Source organism: Bos taurus, chromosome 29 (assembly GCF_002263795.3).
Source record: "Bos taurus isolate L1 Dominette 01449 registration number 42190680 breed Hereford chromosome 29, ARS-UCD2.0, whole genome shotgun sequence".
Taxonomy (NCBI): Eukaryota; Metazoa; Chordata; class Mammalia; order Artiodactyla; family Bovidae; genus Bos; species Bos taurus.
In genome coordinates this window covers 17,440,739-17,464,927 of record NC_037356.1, presented here as the reverse complement: position 1 = coordinate 17,464,927, position 24,189 = coordinate 17,440,739, and the positions used below count along the sequence as shown (strand labels likewise).

The 24,189-nt window shown below is 41.2% G+C and overlaps 1 protein-coding gene across 4 annotated transcripts in view; it reads right to left on the bottom strand.

Moving 5' to 3' along the window:
* The window catches only part of NARS2 (asparaginyl-tRNA synthetase 2, mitochondrial), a 137,413-nt gene extending 126,683 nt beyond the window's left edge, over positions 1-10,730 (bottom strand). Inside the window, exons 1-4 of one of the 4 annotated variants that reach the window (XR_009493305.1) lie at positions 7,823-9,199; positions 5,469-5,578; positions 4,980-5,100; positions 404-544 (exon numbers count right to left, since the gene is read on the bottom strand). Coding sequence is in view for 2 of the 4 variants with exons in the window: in XM_059882782.1 (XP_059738765.1) it covers positions 404-544; positions 4,980-5,100; positions 5,469-5,578; positions 7,823-8,206 (756 nt within the window). In the remaining 2 variants the exon portion in view is untranslated. Of the gene's footprint in view, positions 1-403; positions 545-4,979; positions 5,101-5,468; positions 5,579-7,822; positions 9,200-10,304 lie in introns of those variants that run through there. The other 3 variants (NM_001098867.2, XM_059882782.1, XM_059882783.1) reach the window with 3 other exon arrangements.
* Positions 10,731-24,189: the final 13,459 nt, after the last annotated feature.

Here is a 24,189-nt window from a genome sequence, read left to right as displayed (position 1 = left end):
GGGAAAAGAAGATTTAAAAAAAAAAAGAACATGAGTGAGCTATGGGAATATCATCAAGTGGCCAAATATATGCGGGTAACTGAAGTTCCCCAAAGGAGAGAGGTAACATAAAAAATATTTGATGAAAAATGACTGAAAACCTAGTGAAAACTGAAATACATAGATAAGAAATTCAATGAACTCCAGACACAAGAAGCATTAAAAAGCTATGCCAAGGCACACGTTAATCAAATTGCTCAAAGTTAGTGATAAATAGAAAATTTAGTATCAGTCAAAGAAAAAAGCATCACATAATAAAGCATGCCTGGAATAAACAACCAGAAGACTTTTCAGGATACTACTCCAGTGTTACAATTATTCAACTTCTTCACCAGAATGAACACTGAGAAGCAAAGCTCCTTACCTTAAAGAAAGAATGGATAGCAGCTGTGGCTTCACTGCGAACCCTCAGTACAGAACCCAGAACATTAGTCCTACACCTGAGGTGAGGATATTGTCTCAGATATTCTAGAGGATGCCTCTCTTTATATTTAAAAGGGAAAGCCTGAAACAACAAGAAAAACAAGTGAGAAGCTAACAAAGATACTGCTTTATAAAATCAGTTTACAGGGCATTTGTTAAATAGCAGTGTTTTAGTATAAAACTAAGATGCTTTCCTTCTCATTTTCTTAACATAATTGAATATGGTCCATATGAATTCTAACACATTAGTACAACAGTGAGTGAAATCAGAGATATGGGTTTGAATCCAGCTCAACTTCGTACTAGCTTTGGGGTTTTGGGCAAAATTACTTATTATCAGACAGGCTAATATGTTACTTACCAAATTTCTACCCATTAGCTATCAACCACTATTTACAAACAGAGATTAGGATATAATCATGCAAAACACTCCAGGAGAAGGAAATGGCAACCCACTCGAGTATTCTAGCCTGGAAAATTCCACAGACAAAGGAGGCTGGAGGGCTACAGTCCACGGGGTCGTGAAGAGTTGGCCACAACTGAGCAAATGCAAAACACTCCACTGTTGGGCACACAGTTTAGAATATTGTAGATATTAAAGATTACATTTTCTACAGCAGTATACACACAGCTGGTGTTCAATTCTAAAATCATCATAGTATCTTGAAAGTCCACAAACACTCATAATCTATTAGCACTACTTATCACCATTTCTCAACATGTGCTACTGTTTCAGAACATGGGGGATGGTCAACAGCTGTCATCTAGGGGAGTATATATTCATAAAAATTGTAAAGGAAATTTTGACACTACCTAGAAGAGCTTTCCTAAAAACTGTATGACCAAAACCAAAGTTTCAATAAGAAAGCTAACAGAGAAGTGAAGTAAAAGAGCTCCTGTTGTTCAGTTGCTCAGTCGTGCCCAACTCTTTGCAACCCCATGGACTGCAGCACGCCAGGCTTCCCTGTCCTTCACTATCTCCCAGAGTTTGCTCAAAATCATGTCCATGGTCAGTGATGCCATCCAACCATCTCATCCTCTGTCACCCTCTTCTCCTGTCCTCTATCTTCCCCAGCATCAGGGTCTTTTCCAATAAGTCAGCTCTTCACATCAGGTGGCCAAAGTACTGGAGTTTTGGCATCAGTCCTTTCAATGAATATTCAGGACTGATTTCTTTTAGGATTGACTGGTTTGATTTCCTCGCTGTCCAAGGGACTCTCAAGAGTCTTCGCTCACCATAGTTCAAAAGCATCAGTTCTTCAGCACTCAGTCTTCTTTATGGTCCAACTCTCACATCCCTACATGACTACTGGAAAAACCATAGTTTTTCTTTGCACCTTTGTCGGCAAAGTGGTATCTCTGCTTTTTAATACACTGTCTAGGTTTGTCATAGCTTTCCTTCCAAGGAGCAAGCGTCTTTTAATTTCATGGCTGCAGTCACCATCTGTAGTGATTTTGCAGCCCAAGAAAATAAAGTCTCTCACTGTTTCCATTGTTTCCTCATCTATTTGGCATGGAGTGATGGGACCAGATACCATGGTCTTCGTTTTTTGAAAGCTGAGTTTAACCCAGCTTTTTCACTCTCTTCTTCCACCTTCATTCAAGAGGCTCCTTAGTTGTTCTTCGCTTTCTGCCATAAGGGTGGTGTCATCTGCATATCTGAGGTTATTGATATTTCTCCCAGCAGTCTTGATTCCAGCAAGTGATTCATCCAGCCTGGTATTTCTCATGATGTATTCTGCATATAGGTTAAATAAGCAGGGAGACAATATTCAGCCTTGATGTATTCCTTTCCCAGTTTGGAACCAGTCTGTTATTCCATAGCCAATTCTAACTGTTGCTTCTTGACCTGTATACAGCTTTCAGGAGGCACATAAGGTGGTCTGGGATTCCCATCTCTTGAAGAATTCTCCAGTCTGTTGTGATCCACACAGTCAAAGGCTTTAGTGTAGTCAATGAAGCAGATGTTTTCTGGAATTTCCTTGCTTTTTCTATGATCCAACAGATGTTACCAATTTGATCTCTGGTTCCTCTGCTTTTTCTAAATCCAGGTTGTACATCTGGAAGTTCCCAGTTCACATACTATTTAAGCCTCGTTTGAAGGATTTTGAACAGTACCTTGCTAGCATGTGAAATGAGTGCAAATTGTGGGGTAGTTTGAACATTTTTTGGTATTGCCCTTCTTTGGGATTGAAATGAAACTGACCTTTTCCAGTTCTGTTCCCACTGCTGGGTTTTCCGAATTTGCTGCCAGATTGAGTATAGCACTTTAACAACATCATCTTTTAGGATGTGAAAATCTTAGCTGGAATTCTATCACCTCCACTAGCTCTGCTTGTAGTAATGATTCTTAAGGCCCACTTGACTTCACACTCCAGTAATCAGATCAGATCAGATCAGTCGCTCAGTCGTGTCCGACTCTTTGCGACCCCATGAATCGCAGCACACCAGGCCTCCCTGTCCAACACCAACTCCCGGAGTTCACTCAGACTCACGTCCATCGAGTCAGTGATGCCATCCAGCCATCTCATTGTCTGTCGTCCCCTTCTCCTCCTGCCCCCAATCCCTCCCAGCATCAGAGTCTTTTCCAATGAGTCAACTTTGTGCATGAGGTGGCCAAAGTACTGGAGTTTCAGCTTTAGCATCATTCCTTCCAAAGAAATCCCACTCCAGTAATGGTAACCTATTTTAGAATTATCTATTCCTTTTAGGCCTGTGCAAACACTAGTGACGTATAGAAATAGGTCCCATACCTACGAAAGTGACAATATGATCAAATTAACAAGAATCTGGGGACTGCTAGCAGGCTCAGAGTTCCCTAACGTGTGAATACTTACAAATGACACTGAAATGAGGGGGAAGAATACGGGAAGGCATCAATATTCACCAAGGAAAAACAATTTACAAAGAGTAAAACACAGGGCAAATTTTTAATAATGAAACCTTTCTAAAAAGCAAAAATAGTAATGGTTACCATTTTCATTCTTCTGAGTTCCAAATTATTTTCACAGTCTATTTTTCAGACACCTTCATATCTGATTCTTAATTTTAAATGTCAATTAGAACTTCTTAGAATATTGTTCAGAAAGCCATTTTTAAAAATTGCCTATTTTCTTTCTTTCTTCCTTGTTTTTAATTTCTTCCCGTTATCCAAAAGAACTAAAAATGAGCTAAAATAATGCTCTTTCCCTGTATTTCCTCACTTTTTATTCATTAAATATTTGAAGATGAGTACAGATAAACCACAGGGGAGTCAAATGGCTAGGGCATAAACTTCAGCTGTGCCACAACATGACCTAATGCAAGTTATTGTGCCTGGTTGGGCCTCATTTCCTCCAATTAGAAAATGGATTGATAATCTATGAAATTATCCCCTGTGACCTCTTTGTTGCTGTTCAGTTGTTAAGTCATGTCCGACTCTTTGTGACCCCATGAACTGCAGCAGCCAGGCTTCCCTGTCCATCACCATCTCCCAGAGTTTGCTCAAACTTATGTCCATTGAGTCAGTGATGCCATCCAACCATCTCATCCTCTGTTGCCCTCTGCTTCTCCTGCCTTCAATCTTTCCCAGCATCAGGGTCTTTTCCAATGAGTTTGCTCTTTGCATCAGGTGGCCAAAATATTAGAGCTTTACCATCAGTCCTTCCAATAAATATATGGGGTTGATTTCCTTTGGGATTGACTGGTTTCATTTCCTTACTGTCCAAGGGATTCTCAAGAGTTTATAACCTCTTTATCAATCTATAAATAAAAAGCTACCACCACTCCAGTATTCTTGCCTGGAAAATCCAATGGACAGAGGAGTCTGGCGGGCTACAGTTCATGGAGTCACAAAGAATCAGATGCAACTGAGCTAACACACACACTAACAAGAGAGTGTTCCAAAAACAAAAGTAAACATGTCTTAATGTAACATTTGTCTTTGTTCCACCCAAACATGACCACACTCTAGCACTGTCCAGTAGAATTTCCTGTGATAAATAGAAATGTTCTGTATCTGTGCAATGCAGGACAGAAGCCATTAGGTGCATGTGACTACTGAGCACTTGAAATGTGGCTAATGCCACTAAGGAAGGGAATTTTTTATTTAATTTTGAATCATTTAATATTAAATAGCCACAGGTAGCTAGTGGCTACTGCGCTGGATGATACAGTTCTAGATAACAGAAAAGTCATTTCAAGGCAGAGCATTCCTAAGAACTCAGTTTGCCCTGGTATGTCTTTGTCATTGTAGCTGACTAGGCATGCTTGTAAAAGTGGCAAATTTCAACAGTGAAAGGCACCACAGAGATGCACGGAGTAGTATCACTTAGCTCCTACTCCTAAGACTCAACCATTTATATGAGTACTTTCTGCTACTCTTTCTACATTCCTCAGTCTATAGTCTGTTTCAATTATCTAGGAAGTCACGATTAAAATGATCCAAGTGCCATCTTCCTAACATTACACATAAAACACTGCTAGTTTTAACTAAGCCATTTTAAAAACAGCCTCCGTAAAAGTGTTATAAAACATACCTTGGCATCACAACTGCCAACAACTTCAATTTTTTCTGCCTTCAGTTCCACATTTTGCTTTTTGGATGGACTTTTTACCAACTGCCCTTGAACTTCCACAGAACTCCCAAAAGCCAGTTCTCTATAGTAATGAAAAACCAACATAAACAAGATCTTACAAGTAGCCCTCATATTAATACAAATCTTGCTATCAAAACACTAAAGTATTTAATGATAGAAGTTTACCCTTAATTGGGTTAAGAACTGCATGTAGTTAAGAAAGAAGCAAAGGATAGGTAGGGGATATTGTCATATGAAAATGTTAGACAAGAAAACAATCTTGATTCTATGCATTTGGACTTGAGCATCAATGCTATGAAAAGCAGATCTGTTTAGAAAGATCACTGAGGGGCAATATGAACACCTAGATGATGGAAATGAGCAACAGAGGAGATGAAAAAACAAACCAAAAAACCCCAAAGTATTCTTAAAACAAAACAAAAATCTCACCTACTGTCAAAGCTTGAATCTGCTACAACCTGGAGGCTTTCCAAAGATGACCCATCATTTACGTGCAGGAACAGGACTTCCTTCTGGGAGCGGATTGAACGAATCCATCCCTGATGAGAAATATTTCTAAACTTGAGTTTAAAACGCAAACATTTTATATTTTCATTACATATACACACAGAAGACTAAATGAAAAACAAAAAAAATCCTCATAATCCTGCCTGAACAAATCAATTGCTTTTATAATAGCTCATCTACATGCATATATAATTTTATATGGTCCTTATCACAGTGAAATATAGCTTTGGCATTCCACTGTTGTTTCATTAATAAAGCTCATCATTTTGAATAGATGCCCCAAATACCATTAGGTTCATGAGCCTAATTCACATAACCAATCCCCCAATATTCCAGGTTTTCTTCCTGCCCCTAACCCCTCCCCTACGCAACAGGTCACATATCTTGGTTCCCTTCTCCTTTTGTATCAAATTCCCAGAGAGATTACGTATGGACTAGAAAGGTCTTTGTGGGATTTTGGTTTTTTCCCCCAAAGTATCACACGAAAGAGTTCTCAAGAAACTTAGTAAGAACACATACTAAATAAAACATAAACTTTCAAAGACACTCTGAATTTAAATGATAGGTATGTATGAGGGCTTCCCTGGTGGTTCAGTGGTAAAGAATCCGCCTGCCAATGCAGGAGATGTGGGTTCGATCTCTGTGTGGGGAAGATCTCCTGGAGAAGGAAATGGCAATCCGCTCCAGTATTCTTGCCTGGAGAATCCCATGGACAGAGGAGCTTGGTGGGTACTGTCCATGGGGTCACAAGAGTCAGACACAACTTAGACACTAAACAACACAACAAGAATGCAGAAGTACAAATGAGATGTCTTCAAGTAGACCAGTAACAGTAAAAACAGCTCTCTGATGACAATCAACTTACATTTAACTAGCATAGAAGTTGAGAATATTCTAACAGTCTTTCAACAATTATGAAACAACTGATGGTGTCTGATTAACCATTTAAACACTGGAAAACCACGATTGGCTATTAAACTTGGGGAAAGTGGTATGATCCTACTTAGAAAAACTGTATTCACCCTGGCTTTCTTTGTATCCTCAGCACACCCTTTAGACACTGTTATTCAAGCCCTTCTATTACTTATTTGCATGTCCATATTTTGGGGATTTAGGAACGACGTTTGTAGTTGCCTTGAAGGCTGTTGTCAGGGACACAGTAGATAACCCACAAGTATTTTTCAGTGGAAGAATATCTATCATATACTGAACACCTACTATGTGACAGGCATTTTACTACCTTCTTCATATACTGTCTCAATCTACTCCTCACAACAGCTCTATGGATTTTCATGAGTCACATCTTACAATTGAAGAATTGAGGCTCAGAGAAGCTAAATAACTTGCATAAGGTCACACTGCCAGTAAAGGATAAAGACTGAATTTGAACTCAAGTCTACCAGGAAGCCCTTGATCTTTCTCCAGGGCTAGACCAAATAAAAGGTAAATTACCTCAGTCTCATGCACAAGGCCCTTCATAACTTGGAGCAAGGCCAATCAACAGTAATTTCCAAAGCACCACAGTCTTGCTTTTTACTTGTTAGTAAAAGTTAACATTTATGAAACACTGTTTAATGTGCTTCTGTTCTACTTCACTCTGTGAAATAAGGAATACCATTATCTCCATTCTTATAAGAGGAAATTGAGGTTAAGAGCACATAAGCGACATGCACATCATTAACAAGCTACCAAGTGGAGAGATTTAAATGCAGGCAGCTTAACCACAGCTCTGTCAAACTGCTATACTCCATTTTGCTCTTTAAAAATATTTATCTACTTAATCCTCACAAGAACTTAATGAAGTGAATATTATGTTCAGTTCAGTTCAGTCACTCAGTGGTGTCCGATTCTTTGTGACCCCATGAACCACAGCACGCCAGGCCTCCCTGTCCATCACCAACTCCTGGAGTCCACCCAAACCTATGTCCATTGTGTCGGTGATGCCATCCAACCCTCTCATCCTCTGTTGTCCCCTTCTCCTCCTGCCCTCAATCTTTCCCAGCATCAGGGTCTTTTCAAATGAGTCAGCTCTCTGCATCAGGTGGCCAAAGTATTGGAGTTTCAGCCTCAACAATCAGTCCCTCCAATGAACACCCAGGACTGATCTCCTTTAGGATGGACTGGTTGGATCTCCTTGAAGTCCAAGGGACTCTCAAGAGTCTTCTCCAACACCACAGTTCAGAAGCCTCAATTCTTCGGTGCTCAGCTTTCTTTATAATCTAACTCTCACATCCATACATGACTACTGGAAAAACCATAGCCTTGACTAGACGGACCTTTGTTGGCAAAGTAACATCTCTGCATCTTAATATGTTGTCTAGGTTGGTCATAACTTTCCTTCCAAGGAGTAAACGTCTTTTAATTTCAGGGCTGCAATCACCATCCACAGGGATTTTGGAGCCCAGAAAAATAAAGTCAGCCACTGTTTCCCCATCTATTTGCCATGAAGTGATGGGACTGGATGCCATGATCTTAGTTTTCTGAATGTTGAGCTTTAAGCCAACTTTTTCACTCTCCTCTTTCACTTTCAGCAAGAGGCTCTTTAGTTCCTCTTCACTTTCTGCCATAAGGGTGGTGTCATCTGCATATCTGAGGTTACTGATATTTCTCCCAGCAATCTTGATTCCAGCTTGTGCTTCTTCCAGCCCAGCGTTTCTCATGATAAACTCTGCATATACATGAGAGGGTGACGATAAACATTATCATGTTAGGGATGAAGAAACCTATTCGAGAAGTTAGGATAACCTTGTTAAATACTCAAAGTTACCAAGTAGTAGAGCTGGAATTCAAATACAGTTCTTAGTTCAAAGGTCACATTTTTAATCAATGAATTCTTCTGAAATGCTCTTTCCACCCCATTCCCCTATTCTCTACCCAGGAACACATCCTTCAGCATTCAGCTGAAATGTCACCTCATGCAAGAAGTCTTCTTTGACCGCCTCACACTCTTAAGAACTTCCCTCTGTCTTCCCAAAGTTTTCTATAGAAATACAGCTAATACTTATCATACTGTTATAATTTCTTGTCTTAGCCATCAGCCCAGGGCTGTATATAATACAAAGTGAGCCACATATGTAATTTTACATGTTTTACTGGTCACATGAAAAGTAAAAAGAAATGACTAAAATTAAACAGTATATTTCATTGAATCCAAAATATATATCGACACGTAATCAATATAAAAAATACTGAGCTACTTTGCATTTTTTTTTTGCTCTTCAAAATTGGTATGTATTTTACAACTACATTACCACTCAATTCAGATGTTTCTAAATTAGACTGTTTTTGCCATTGTTCAGTCACTAAGTTGCGCCTGACTTTTCGCAACCACAAGGACTGTAGCCAGTCAGGCTCCTCTGTCCATGGGATTTCCCTGGCAAGAATACTGGTGTGGGCTGCCATTTCCTTCTCAACGGGATCTTCCCCCATCCACAGATCCAATCCTCCTCTCCTGTCTTAACACTAAGCCACCTGGGAAGGCCCCAAATTAGACTGTACAGCACTAAAACTGAAGCCTGCTCACCTAGGGAGTAGGTTCTGTTCTTCCTCCTCTCTAGACTACCACACAGAAGGTATCATTAATATATGTTGAATTAACAGATGAATGCAAGAAAATGTTTTGATTTGTATCATAGAAACCCATGAAAAATAAAGAAACACAAAGAGGAGGAAACTGGTCACACACCTAGAAATCAAGGATATGTGAGGACAACAAAAATAACTGTATGAGTGTTACAGCAACCTAGTAAGTCAAACCATCTTGCTTGGTCTGCTCCTCTAAGCAGGAATCTTCTGTGTGAAGCTCCTGCAAATATTATTAACAAGAGAAATGTTAGCAGCTAACATTTACTGAGATGGACTACTGTCCTAAATATTTTATAACTAATCTTTAGGACTATGAACTAAGGACTATTATTATCTCCATTCTTATAAGAGGAAACTGAGGTTTAGAGCACATAAGCGATATACCAATCATTAACAAGCGAATAAGTGGCAGAGATCTAAACCTAGGCAGTTTCACACCAGAGCTCTTTCAAACTGCTACACTCCATTTCTTTTCCTAATTTACTGCATGTGTGTGTGTGTGTGTGTCCATCCCCATGGACTGCATGCAGCCCACCAGGCTCCTCCGTCCATGGAATTCTCCAAGCATGTACACTCCTACACTCCATTTGTTCTAATTCGGTGTGTGTGTGTGTGTGTGTAGGGGCGGGGCGATGGACTGCAGCCCACCAGGCTCCTCTGTCCATGGGTTTCTCCAGGTATGAACACTGGGGTGAGTTGCCATTGCCTTCTCCACCTAATTTACTAAACATAAGTTATATGCGAAGCCCTGTGGTAGTTAAAAGTTGAATAAACGGTATGGTTTGGTTGACCAAACGTTTACTGCCAACCATGTATGAATACTAAGACGAGTAACAAGACAGTTCCTGCTCTCAAGGAGCTTTGTCATTGTGAACACACGGCATGAGGGACAAATGAAAAGGGATTCGTTCATTTTTCTCTGTGATTAACACCACCCTGCGCCATGAAAGCAAACTTCCAGCACTTTTCAGGCACTGAAACAGTTTTCCGAAAAGTAACGGTAACCAAGGAAAGGAGAAAAATGTGGACACACGCTCGCCTGTATTTTCTAACTCTCCCCGCCGGTCGTTCTGTCCACCGACAAGCTGAGAGGTGGGTGAGCAGGACAAGCTTAGAGGCGGATGCGCCACATCCGTCAACGAGGACAAACCCGCCCCCTGCCGACACACTAACCTGGACCTTAACGCGCTCCCCGTTCGCGCTCTGGACCCCCAGAGCGCCCCGCACGCTCACTCTGGCTGCAGGTCTCTGCCTCGGGCAAGGAGCCGAGGAGCAGGAGCGCAGGGCTCGGAGCAGGCACCGCGCCCTGAACATCGCGCGGCCGCCCCAGGCCCTCCTCGGGACCAGCCCTGAGGCCAGCGCGAGCGGGCTCTGCCGGGGGGGACCCTCTCTCCTCCCCTCTTCCGGGCCGCAGCCCTACACTCCAGCGCTCCAGAGCCCCACGCGGGCTTCCTTCCCCTTCACGGGCCCCCGTTCGGTCTCCACAGGACCTCTGCTTCCCGAAAGGGCGGAACGGAGACCGCTCATTCAGCGGCGAATGGCGAAGAGAAAGCGCTCCCTGTGGGCGCGTGGAACACCTGACAGACTCCCTCAGCTTCTAAACCCACGCTCCGAGCGCGGGCTGAAACACGCGCCGCGGTCGCCCGAACGTCACCACGCCAACGTTCACGTCATCACGTTACGAGGAGGTTCCGAGGGAGCATGCGTACTTACGACTCCGTTTAAAGAGGCGCTGGGGCGGAGGAAGGGGCGGGTCAGGAGCTGGGGTGGGCGGAGCTAAGACCCAAGGGTTGTAGAGATTAGCAAGGAGGTAGGTAACCACTCCTAGAGAAGGCAATGGCTCCCCACTCCAGTACTCTTGCCTGAAAAATTCCATGGACGGAGGAGCCTGGTAGGCTGCAGTCCATGGGGTCGCTAAGAGTCAGATAGACTGAGCGACTTCACTTTCACTTTTCACTTTCATGCATTGGGGAAGGAAATGGCAACCCACTCCAGTGTTCTTGGCTGGAGAATCCCAGAGACGGGGGAGCCTGGTGGGCTGCCATCTATGGGGTCGCACAGAGTCGGACACGACTGAAGCGACTTAGCAGCAGCAGCAGCAGGTAACCTACCTAGGCTGACGTCTGACAGTCTTCGTTTCTGAAGCTTCCAGGTGAGGAGCTTCCCTGGTGGTCTAGCAGTTAAGACTCCGTGCGCCCAACGCAGGAGGCTCAGGTTCACCCCGGCTCAGGAAATTAGATTCCGCATGCAGCAACTAACGATTCTGCACAGTCGCCAGCGGCCACTAAGACCCAGCGCAGCTAAATCCATAAATTAAATAAGTAATTTTAAAAAAAAGACGTTTTACTCAAACTAAGTGAAACACTGATTTCATTTTTAAAAAAATAAAGCTTCCAGCTGATGCTTAGGAACGCAAAGTGGAAGACAAGGAGTGACTGATGGAAAAAGAAAGTGGACCAGAAGACTTGAATTATTGAGAGGATTAGCGTGACGGTATCAGTAGCTGAGCACCCAAGAATTGATGCTTTTGAACTGTGGTGTTGGAGAAGACTCTTGAGAGTCCCTTGGACTGCAAGGGGATCCAACCAGTCCATTCTGAAGGAGATCAGCCCTGGAATTTCTTTGGAAGGAATGATGCTAAAGCTGAAACTCCAGTACTTTGGCCACCTCATGCGAAGAGGTGACTCATTGGAAAAGACCCTGATGCTGGGAAAGATTGAGAGCAGGAGGAGAAGGGGACGACAGAGGATGAGATGGCTGGATGGCATCACTGACTCGATGGCCATGAGTTTGAGTGAACTCTGGGAGTTGGTGATGGACAGGGAGGCCTGGCGTGCTGTGATTCATGGGGTCGCAAAGAGTCGGACACGACTGAGCTACTGAACTGACTGAACTGAACTGATCAGTTCTGAGAACAGAGAAAAACAAGACAGAGCACCTGCTCAAGTTACAGATGGGTGGTATCAAACATCTAAATAGAAAACTGAATAAAAGGGTGATCAGTTCCCTGACTGCCTTAGCGTGCGATGCTAAAGATGGCTTGCTGGAGCTGGTAGCCCTTTGATGGGTAAGAGTAAGTGAAGTCTTCAGACAGGGTAGTCGGAGAAGGCATGACAGTGTGAAGCTGTTGGACAGTGTGTGGAGGAATTGCTGGGCACTGCCTGCCAGAATCATCAAGCCTCTCTCTTTCCTTTTTCCAACACAGTTATCTGCATTTGTCTGACCTGAAAACGACTCTTTCCTATATTGTCACCTTTTATTTAAACCTACACAAACACACAATTTCCCCCAGATAACTCACTGATACTCATGAATTAAGTTTTTCTACATAATTAAAAGACAGAAATAAGGGCTATTACTTAAAACTGCACTACTACTATGCCCATGTTTACAGGTAAGAGAACTTATTAGGCACAGAAAAGTTAAATGACTTACTCAAAGATATATGTCATATAAGTGCGAGATTTAAACCTGGAAATCTTGGCTCCATTATTTCAGTTCAGTTCAGTCGTGTTTGACTCTCTACATCCCCATGGACTGCAGCACGCCAGGCTTCCCTGTCCATCACCAGCTCCCAGAGCCTGCTCAAACTCATGTCCATCAAGTTGATGATGCAATCGAACCATCTCATCCTCTGTCATACCCTTTTCCTCCTGCTTTCAATTTTTCCCAGCATCAGGGGCTTTTCCAATGAGTCAGTTTTTCACATCAGGTGGTCACAGTATTGGAGTTTCAGCTTCAACATCAGTCCTTCCAATGTATATTCAGGACTGATTTCCTTTAGGATTGACTCGTTGGATCTCCTCGCAGTTCAAGGGACTCTCAAGAGTCTTCTCCAACACCACAGTTCAAAAGCATCAGTTCTTCGGTGCTCAGCTTTCTTTATGGTCCAACTCTCACACCCATACATGACCACTGGAAAAACCATAGCTTTGACTAGATGGACCTTTGTCGGCTAAGTAATGTCTCTGCTTTTTAATATGCTGTCTAGGTTGGTCATAGCTTTTCTTCCAAGGAGCAAGCATCTTTTAATTTTATGGTTGCACTCAGCATCTGCAGTGATTTTTGAGCCCAAGAAAAGAAAGTCTGTCACTGTTTCTATTGTTTCCCCATCTATTTGCCATGAAGTGATGGGACCAGATGCCATGATCTTCATTTTTTGAATGCTGAGTTTTAAGCCAGCTTTTTCCCTCTTGTCTTTCAATTTCATCAAGAGGCTCTTTAGTTCCTCTTTGCTTTCTGCCATTAGGGTGTTGTCATCTCCATATCTGAGGTTATTGGTATTTCTTCCGGCAATCTTGATTCCAGCTTGTGCTACTGTTAATGTATAATGTTAATATATTCTTCACATATTCACTCATTCATTCCTCACAATAACTCTCTAAAGTAGGGCAGAAGCATCATCTCCAGTTTCCAAAGGAGAATCTGAAGCTCAGAGAGGTTTCATAGTTTGTTCTAAGTTACACCAGCAGTTTGGCGATATCCTTTCCCTGGTTTCTTCTCTTTGCTTTCAGGAGTCCCTTACTTTCTTATACTACATGACCACAACAAAATAACCTAAAGTCCAGGCTGCCTTTCAGGTTTAGAGTGAGGAGGCATCAGTGGGTGCAGTGGAATATGACTTCAGAAATATAGAAGGAGCCTCTTCCTCAGCTGGCTCTGTTGGGACTTCAGGCCCTTCCTAGGCTTACCTCTTACCACTCAGCCACATCTCACCCCTCCTGGGCTAGGAGCGTGTTAGGAGCCTCCCCTTCTTTAGACACAAGGGCTAGAATCAAACTGGAGATAAGACCAATCTCCCTTAAACCAATGTTTTCCAACTGTGGTCATGGTGCAGTACGCTTGCATATTTAATAGTAAAACTAATGATGATTCACAAATTAACTTAGTAGGTTTCAACCAGAAGAATGGAAAGGAATAAAAAAATATCCATGTGTGCCTAGGCTAATAAGTAACATTTTGTGAAATTTCTAAGATGTAAATGAATTTCCTGGTATAGATGGGCAAGAAAGAGTTTAAAAACCACTGTCCTGAGCCCTGTAATGTAGGGCCAGTGATATGAATGGAATTAGGCCCCTGCCTGAGTCTCTTGTTAGTCCCCCAGAGAATGGTTAATTCCAGATGTTTGCTGCAACTTTTATATACTGCATATTTAAAGTTTACCATGAAACAGTGTCAACAATTTTTATTACTACTATTAAGAAAACCTAAGCACAAACATGAAAAAAATTTTAGGCAGGAACAAATGGTAAATTGAAGAAAGCAGGGAAAACCACAAGACCATTCAGGTATGACCTAAATCAAATCCTTTATGATTATACAGTGGAAGTAACAAATAGATTCAAGGGAGTAGATCTGATAGACAGAGTGCCTGATGAACTACGGACGGAGGTTTGTGACATTGTACAGGAGGCAGTGATCAAGACCATCCCCAAGAAATAGAAATGAAAAAAGGCAAAATGTTTGTTTGAGTAGGCCTTACAAATAGCTGAGAAAAAAAGAGAAGGTAAAGGCAAAAGGGAAAAGGAAAGATATACCCATTTGTATGCAGAGATCCAAAAACAGCAAAGAGAGATAAGAAAGCCTTCTTCAGTGATCAGTGCAAAGAACTAGAGAAAAACAATAGAATGGGAAAGACTAGAGATCTCATCAAGACAATTAGAGATACCAAGGGAACATTTCATACAAAGATGGGCATAATAAAGGACAGAAATGGTATGGACATAACAGAAGCAGAAGATATTAAGAAGAGATGGCAAGAATACACAGAAGACCTATACAAAAGAGATCTTCATGATCCAGATAACCACGATGGTGTGATCACTCACCTAGAGGCAGATATCCTGGAATGTGAAGTCAAGTGCGCCTTAGGAAGCATCACTACAAACAAAGCTAGTGGAGGTGATGAGATTCCAGTTGAGCTATTCCAAATCCTAAAAAATGATGCTTTGAAAGTGTTACATTCAATATGCCAGCAAATTTGGAAAACTCAGCAGTGGCCACAGGATGGGAAAAGGTCAGTTTTCATTCCAATCCCAAAGAAAAGCAATGCCAAAGAATATTCAAAGTAGCACACAATTGCACTCATCTCACACACTATCAAAGTAATGCTCAAAATCCTCCAAGCCAGGCTCCAACAGTACATGAACCATGAAATTCCAGATGTTCAACTTGGATTTAGAAAAGGCAGAGAAACCAGAGATCAAATTGCCAACATCCATTGGATCATTGAAAAAGCAAGAGAGTTCCAGAAAAAAAAAACATCTATTTCTGCTTTATTGATTATGCCAAGCCTTTGACTGTGTGGATCACAATAAACTGTGGAAAATTCTGAAAGAGATAGGAATACCAGCCACCTTACCTGCCTCTTGAGAAATTTGTGTGCAGGTCAAGAAGCAACAGTTAGAACTGGACATGGAACAATAGACTGGTTCCAAATAGAAAAAGGAGTATGTCAAGGCTGTATATTATCACCCTGCTTATTTAACTTATATGCAGAGTACATCATGAGAAACGCTGGGCTGGAGGAAGCACAAGCTGGAATCAAGATTGCCAGGAGAAATATCAACAACCTCAGATATGCAGATGACACCACCCTTATGGCAGAAATTGAAGAGGAACTAAAGAGCTTCTTTATGAAAGTTAGAGAGGAGAGTGAAAAAGCTGGCTTAAAACTCAACATTCAAAAAATGAAGATCATGGCATCTGGTCCCATCACTTCATGGGAAGTAGATGGGGAAACAGTGGAAACAGTGACAGACTTTCTTTTCTTAGACTCCGAAATCACTGCAGATCCTGACTGCAACCATGAAATTAAAGACGCTTGCTCCTTAGAAGAAAAGCTATGACCAACCTAGACAGTATATTGAAAAGCAGAGACATTATTTTGCTGACCAAGGTCCATCTAGTCAAAGCTATGGTTTTTCCAGTAGTCATCTATGGATGTGAGAGTTGGATCATAAAGAAAGCCGAGTCCTGAAGAATTGATGCTTTTGAACTGTGGTGTCACTGAACTGAATGACTGAACTGAACTGTGGTGTCGGAGAAGACTCTTCAGAGTCCCTTGAACTGCAAGGAGATCCAACCAGTCCATCCTAAAGGAAATCAGTCCTGAATAGTCATTGCAAGGACTGATGCTGAAGCTGAAACTCCAATACTTTGGTCCCTGCTGTGAAGAACTGACTCATTTGAAAAGACCCTGATGGTGGAAAAGATTGAAAACAGGAGGAGAAGGGGACGACAGAGGATGAGATGGTTGGAGGGCATCACTGACTCAATGGACATGAGTTTGATTAAGCTCTGGGAGTTGGTGATGGACAGGGAAGCCTGATGTGCTCCAGTCCATGGAGTCGCAAAGAGTTGCACAGGATTGAGTGACTGAACTGAATGGAACAAATGGTGTATCTATAAAAAAATCTCTCCAACCACCCTCTTTCCCTATACCATCCTCAGTGGTAGCTACTATTTTTCTGTACATACATTTTCTAGGCATAAAATTATATATTTTTGTAAAAACATATATGTATGTATATACATATATATGCAATTAAACAGTCCTTGTTCTATACTTTCTGCCTAATATGAAGATATTTCTACATAATTTACATAGAACATCTATATGACCTGTAATGGAATCATGTGACTCTACTTTAAGGCTGAATTATAGTTAAACAATTTTCCCTATTGTGTATATTTAAATTGTTTTTGATCCTTTTTCTCATGTCCTATGTATATAAAAATTGTATATGTAGAGGATAAACTCCTAGAAATAAGACCAAAAACTTGTTTTAAAAATACCTTTAATGTCATTAACTGTGTCCAGTCACTCTCTCCACCCCAATTTTGAGATCTTTCCCACCATGGTTTTACTAGTTCTGGTACTTTCTATGTTTTTGGTCAAGAGTTTGTGGAAAATTTACAAAATAAATTCCTGTAATGCTCTGTGACCACATTGCAGATTAAAGAAAACATACTTACCCCACAAAGTGCCTAAAGGGTGCATGACTCTGTAAAGTTTAAATTTAGCAGAGATTGGACACAGCCTGCCACTAGGTGGAGTGCTACAAATTCTGATTTTTCTCCACTGCTACTGTTGGAGTTTAATATTTGTTTATTGGCTGACCCACTGGTAAATGTTTGCATTTCCTAAAATGGGGTGGAAAGTAGATTGTAACAGCCTTTGCAAATAGGTAAATGGGTGAAGCATACCAATTTTATGCCATATTCTAAATCTAAGTCACTTCAGTCGTGTCCGACTCTGTGCAACCCCATAGACGGCAGCCCACCAGGCTTCCCCGTCGCTGGGATTCTCCAGGCAAGAACACTAGAGTGGGTTGCCATTTCCTTCTCCAATGCATGAAAGTGAAAAGTGAAAGTGAAGTCACTCAGTCTATCTGACTCTTAGCGACCCCATGGACTGCAGACTACCAGGCTCCTCCATCCATGGGATTTTCCAGGCAAGAGTACTGGAGTGGGGTGCCATTGCCTGGGGTCATTTGGCTTACAGGAATTGTCTGGATTTTTACTACTGAGGATAAAAGGTTTTAAAAAAAGTTTTTGTTATGAATCAAATAACAGAGCAATGCACAGATGTGTAGGTAGGAAATGGTTATAAAACGGACACCATCCAGGTTATGAAGAAGAGCACTGCCATCGCTTTTCTAGCCCCAGCCCCTTCTCCTTCATATCACAACTTCCCTACATTTCTGACCTCTGCAGTAATCTTTTCTTTATACTTTTACCATTTCAATATGTAGCCTAGACATTATCATTTAGTTTTGCCTGGTTTTGAACTTTCTGGAAATAGAAGCATACAGTATGTGCTGGTTTATGTATGGTTTCTTTTGGTCAATACTGTTTTTATCAGAATTAACTATATCATTGCTTGCAGCTATAGTCTGTTGATTTTCAGGGCCCTGTGGTATCCCATCTTGTGACTATAACTTATTTATCCATTCCGTTGATGAATTTTTAAAAAATTTAGCCTGAGTTTTTATTTGGATTTCCTGTATCATACATTTCCACATTACAGAGTAAATGCCAGAGTTTATCTTTTTTCTTGGATTATTTTATTTTTAAATTGAATAGTTGGTTTCTAGTATTAATTTCAGGTGTATACGACAGCAATTCAGTATTTTTATAGATTGTTCTCCATTGTACGTTACTACAAGATAATGGCTATAATTCCCTGTGCTGTATACAATATATCCTTGTTGCTTATCTGTTTCATCCATAGTAGTCTGTGTCTCTTAATCCTACACTCCTAGTTTGCCCATCCTTCCTCTTCCCTTCAGATAACTACTAGTTTGTTTTCTGTATCTGTGGGTCTGTTTCTGCTTTAAACCCTACATGCATTTGTAGTATTTTTAGACTCCATATATAAGTGATATCATAGTATTTGACATTTCACTAAGCACAATATTTTCTAGGTCCATTCATGTTGCTGCAAATGGTAGGATCTCATTATTTTCTATGGCTGAGTAATATTCCATCGTATAAATATCAATCACATCATCTTTATCCATTCATCTGTTGATGAGCATTTGGGTTGCTTCCATGTCTTAGATAGTAAATAGTGCTATATGAACATGGGGGTCTATGTATCTTTTCAAATTAGTATTTTCATTTTTTTCCAGATAAAAACCCAGAAGTGGAATTGCTGGTAGTTATATTTTTAGTTTTTTGAGGAACTTCCATTCTGTTTTCCATAGTGGCTGCACCAATTTACACTCCCACCAAGAGTGTATAAGGGATCCATTTTCTCCATATCCTCACCAACATTTTTTGTTTGTAGACATTTTTTTAAATGTATATATTTTAATTGGAGGCTAATTATTTTACAATATTGTGGTGGTTTTGCCATACATTGACATGAATCAGTCATGGGTAAACATGTGTCCCCCTGTCCCAAAACCTTCTCCCACCTCCCTCCGCACCCCATCCTTCTGGGTTGTCCCAGTACACCGGCTTTGAGTGCCCTGTTTCATGCATCGAACTTGGACTGATTGTATATTTCACATATGGTAATACACATGTTTCAGTGCTATTCTCTCAAATCATCCCACCCTTGCCTTCTCCCACAGAGTCCAAAAGTCTGTTCTTTATATCTGTGTCTCTTTTGCTGTCTTGCATATAGGGTCATCGTTACCATCTTTCTAAATTCCATATATATGTGTGGTAATATACTGTATTGGTGTTTTTCTTTCTGACTTACCTCACTCTGATTAATAGGCTCCCGTTTCATCCACCTCATTAGAACCGACTCAAATGTGTTCTTTTAAATAGCTGAGTAATACTCCACTGTGTATATGTACCACAACTTTCTTATCCATTTGTCTGCCGATGGACATCTAGGTTGCTTCCGTGTCCTGGCTATTATAAACAGTGCTGCGATGACCCCTGGGGTACACGTGTCTCTTTCAGTTCTGGTTTCCTTGGTGTGTATGCCCAGCAGTGGGATTGCTGGGTCGTATGGCAGTTCTATTTCCAGTTTTTCAAGGAATCTCCACACTGTTCTCCATAGTGGCTGTACTAGTTTGCATTCCCACCAACAGTGTAAGAGGGTTCCCTTTTCTCCACACCCTCTTCAGCATTTATTGCTTGTAGACTTTTGGATCGCAGCCATTCTGACTGGCATGAAATGGTACCTCATAGTGGTTTTGATTTGCATTTCTCTGATGAGTGATGTTGAGCATCTTTTCATGTGTTTGTTAGCAAAATGGATTAAAGATCTAAATGTAAGACCCAAAATTATAAAACTCCTAGAGGAAAACATAGGCAGAACACTCTCTGACATAAACCACAGCAAGATCCTCTATGACCCACCTCCCAGAGTAATGGAAATAAACAAATGGGACCTAATTAAACTTAAAAGCTTTTGCACAATGAAGGAAACTATAAGCAAGGTGAAAAGACAGTCTTCAGAGTGGGAGAAAATAATAGCAAACGAAGCAACTGACAAAGAATTAATCTCAAAAATATGCAAGCAGCTCATGCAGCTCAATACCAGAAAAATAAATGACCCAATCAAAAAATGGGCCAAAGAACTAAACAGACATTTCTCCAAAGAAGTCATACAGATGGCTAACAAACACATGAAAAGATATCTGTTGACATTTTGATGATAGCCATTCTGATGTGTGAGCTGATATCTCACTGTTGTTTTTATTTGCATTTCTCTAATAATTAGTGATGCTGAGCATCTTTTTATGTGCCTGTTAGCCATTTCTATGTCTTATTTCAAAAAGTCTCTTCAGGTCTTCTGCCCATTTCTTACTGAATTTTTTTATATTGAGTAGTATGAGTTGTTGATATATTTTGGATATTAATCCCTTTTTGGTCATATTATTTGCAAATATTTTCTCCTAGTCCATAGGCTGTCTTTTCATTTTGTCGATGGTTTCCTCATTAAGCTTTTAATTATACCTCACTTATTTTCTGACTCTATTTCTTTTACTTAGGAGACAGATCCAAAAAAGAAAAATATTGCTGGTTTATGTCAGTGTTCCACCTATGTTCTCTTCTAGGAGTTTTCCAGTTTCAGGTCTTACATTTAGGTCTTTAATCCATTTTTATTTTATTTTGTATATGGTGTAAGATATGTTCTAATCTCGTTGTTTTACAGTAGGTGTCCAGTTTTCCCAGCACCACTTATTTCCAAAGAAAGAACAGATATTTTTCCAAAGAAGACATCCAAATGGCCACCAGGTACATGAAAAGGTGCTCAATATCACTAATCATCCGGGAAATGCAAATCAAAACCACAGTGAGATATCATCTCATACCTGTTATTATGGCTATTATCAAAGAATAAGAATTAACAAGTGCTGGTAAGAATGTGGAGAAAAGGAAACTCTTGTGTACTGTTGGTGGGAATGTAAATTGTTGTAGCTACTATGTAGAACAGCATAAAGGTTTCTCAAAAACTATAAATAGAACTACTATATGACTTAGCAATTCTACTTCTGGATATTTATCCGAAGGTAATAAAGAGATTAACTTAAAAAGATATCTGAATCCCCATGTTGACTGCAGCATTATTTGTAACAGTCAAGACACGGGAGTAACCTAAGCGACCATCAAGAGATGAATAAAGAAAATGTGGCATACACACACACAGACACATTTACACATACATATGTATACACATATATTGGAATATTATTCAGTCATAAGAAAGGAAATCCTGCCATTGGTAACAACACACATCAACTTTGAAGGGATTATGTTAAGCAAAATAAGTCATACAGGGGAAGACAAATACCATATGACCTCACTTATATGTGGAACCAAAAAATAGATATAATTTTTGGTTCCAAATATAAGTGTGTATATATATACACACACACATATACAAATACATCATTGTCATCTAATCATTAGTACAGAGGTTAAGGAAAAACATACCCTTGAGCAAAATGAGTTGTTCTGTTGTGTGATCATTAGCTCTGAGCCCAAAGAAAGTTAGTCTTGAACACTGTTGTCATAACAACTCAGTTTAAGAAAAAAGTGCCTTATGTGACTAAGACAAAGCAACACGGAAAGAACACTTTTGTCCCTTTCTCCTCCTTGAGGGCACCGGACTCCTTATCAACTGACCTAAGAATTAACTCTCGCATTCCCCCCTTTTTCTTTTAGGAGAATATGGCTGCTGAGGGAAAGGGGGCTTGCTCTCATTCTGTAGCTATTTCCTGCTGGCTTGGGGAACACACTCTAAATTGTCGAAGCAGCACATTCTCCTTACCCTCATACTGAGGGTCTCTGATCCAGGGGCCCCAAGTAATAGTTGGAGGAGGCTATAGAAATTGTAGGGGCATGAACAATCATTTGTAACCTAAAAACTTTTAGACAGAAACAAATCCCATTATACAATTCCAGATATAAGGCAAAATAGTCACTAAACCAAGTTGAGATAATCAAAATTATAAGTCACATTATGTCCATAGTTAAAGTACAATGTGTTATACCAGTCCATCTTAGAATTGTTAGATATCATCAGCTCATGAAGAGACATCACATGTGATTGTTGTTGATGAAGGTATTCACACAGGTGAGTAAAGCCCTGTCCTTGAAGTGGAGAAACGCACCACGTGAAGCCATCCATTGATGAACCCCCCACCATGGTAGTGGACCGAGAGGAAAGTGGGCCAGGGGCTGCAGGGAGCACAGAGAAAATTGCCCCAGCGCGTCCAAAAGGAAATGGACGGACTGGCCTTCCACAGTTATTAATACCTGGGGTTCCTCAGGTGCAATTAGGACCGGAGCTTGTGTGGAGACCCCTGGGCACCTTCAGTCCCGATTGTTTTGAGAGTCCGACCCCTGGGGCCTAGGCCTTGGAGGGCAGTCTCTTCTCCAGCGTGGGCCTTTGCAGGACATGGAGCTGGGGGTGGCTTAGGTGCCTGAGGGCAAACCCGCTGGAGATGCCCCTCCTTTCCACAGTAGTAACAAGTCCCTCCCTTTTCACCTGGGTCCCTCTGGGCGTTTTTCCCTCAGGCTGTTTCTTGGCAGTGCTAACAGCCATTATTGAGGCTTCAGTCTTCAGCCTAGTTCTTTCCTATCTCCTAGTTTCCTCCTCGTATGCTCTGCCACAGTAAACTGTCTGATCCAGTTGCAACAGTGTTCTAAAGACTAATTTGGCCTAAATGCCTGTTTTTGTAACTTATGGTGAATATCTGGACTGACTGAATGAGGAATTTATCTTTTAAGATCATTCCTCCCTCTGTACTTTCAGGATAAACATCAGTATACCTGCAGAGAACCTCCAGGAGTCTATCTAGGAATTTACCAGGAGCTTTCTTCTTTTCTTGTTCTATGTCAGCCAGCTTAGCATAGTTTAAAGTCTTAGTGCATGCTCACTTGAGTCCTAAAAGAATACATCTGGCAAAGTGGCTCTTTTATGGGACCTGCTCAGCTCCCATCAGATCAGATCAGATCAGTCGCTCAGTCGTGTCCGACTCTTTGCGACCCCATGAATTGCAGCACGCCAGGCCTCCCTGTCCATCACCAACTTCCGGAGTTCACTCAGACTCATATCCATCACGTCAGTGATGCCATCCAGCAATCTCATCCTCTGTCGTCCCCTTCTCCTCTTGCCCCCAATCCCTACCATCATCAGAGTCTTTTCCAATGAGTCAACTCTTCGCCTCAGGTGGCCAAAGTACTGGAGTTTCAGCTTTAGCATCAGTCCTTCCAAAGAAATCCCAGGTCTGAACTCCTTCAGCATGGACTGGTTGGATCTCCTTGCAGTCCAAGGGACTCTCAAGAGTCTTCTCCAACACCACAGTTCAAAAGCATCAATTCTTCGGCGCTCAGCCTTCTTCACAGTCCAACTCTCACATCCATACATGACCACAGGAAAAACCATAGCCTTGACTAGACGGACCTTTGTCGGCAAAGTAATGTCTCTGCTTTTGAATATGCTATCTAGGTTGGTCATAACTTTCCTTCCAAGGAGTAAGGGTCTTTTAATTTCAGGGCTGCAGTCACCATTTGCAGTGATTTTGGAGCCCAGAAAAATAAAGTCTGACATTGTTTCCACTGTTTCCCCATCTATTTCCCATGAAGTAATGGGGCCAGATGCCATGATCTTCATTTTCTGAATGTTGAGCTTTAAGCCAACTTTTCCACTCTCCACTTTCACTTTCATCAAGAGGCTTTTGAGTTCCTCTTCACTTTCTGCCATAAAGGTGGTGTCAAAAAAAAAAAAAAAGGGTGGTGTCATCTGCATATCTGAGGTTATTGATATTTCTCCCGGCAATCTTGATTCCAGCTTGTGTTTCTTCCAGTCCAGCGTTTCTCATGATGTACTCTGCATATAAGTTAAATAAGCAGGGTGATAATATACAGCCTTGATGTACTCCTTTTCCTATCTGGAACCAGTCTGTTGTTCCATGTCCAGTTCCAACTGTTGCTTCCTGACCTGCATACAGATTTCTCAAGAGGCAGATCAGGTGGTCTGGTATTCCCATCTCTTTAAGAATTTTCCACAGTTTATTGTGATCCACACAGTCAAAGGCTTTGGCACAGTCAATAAAGCAGAAATAGATGTTTTTCTGGAACT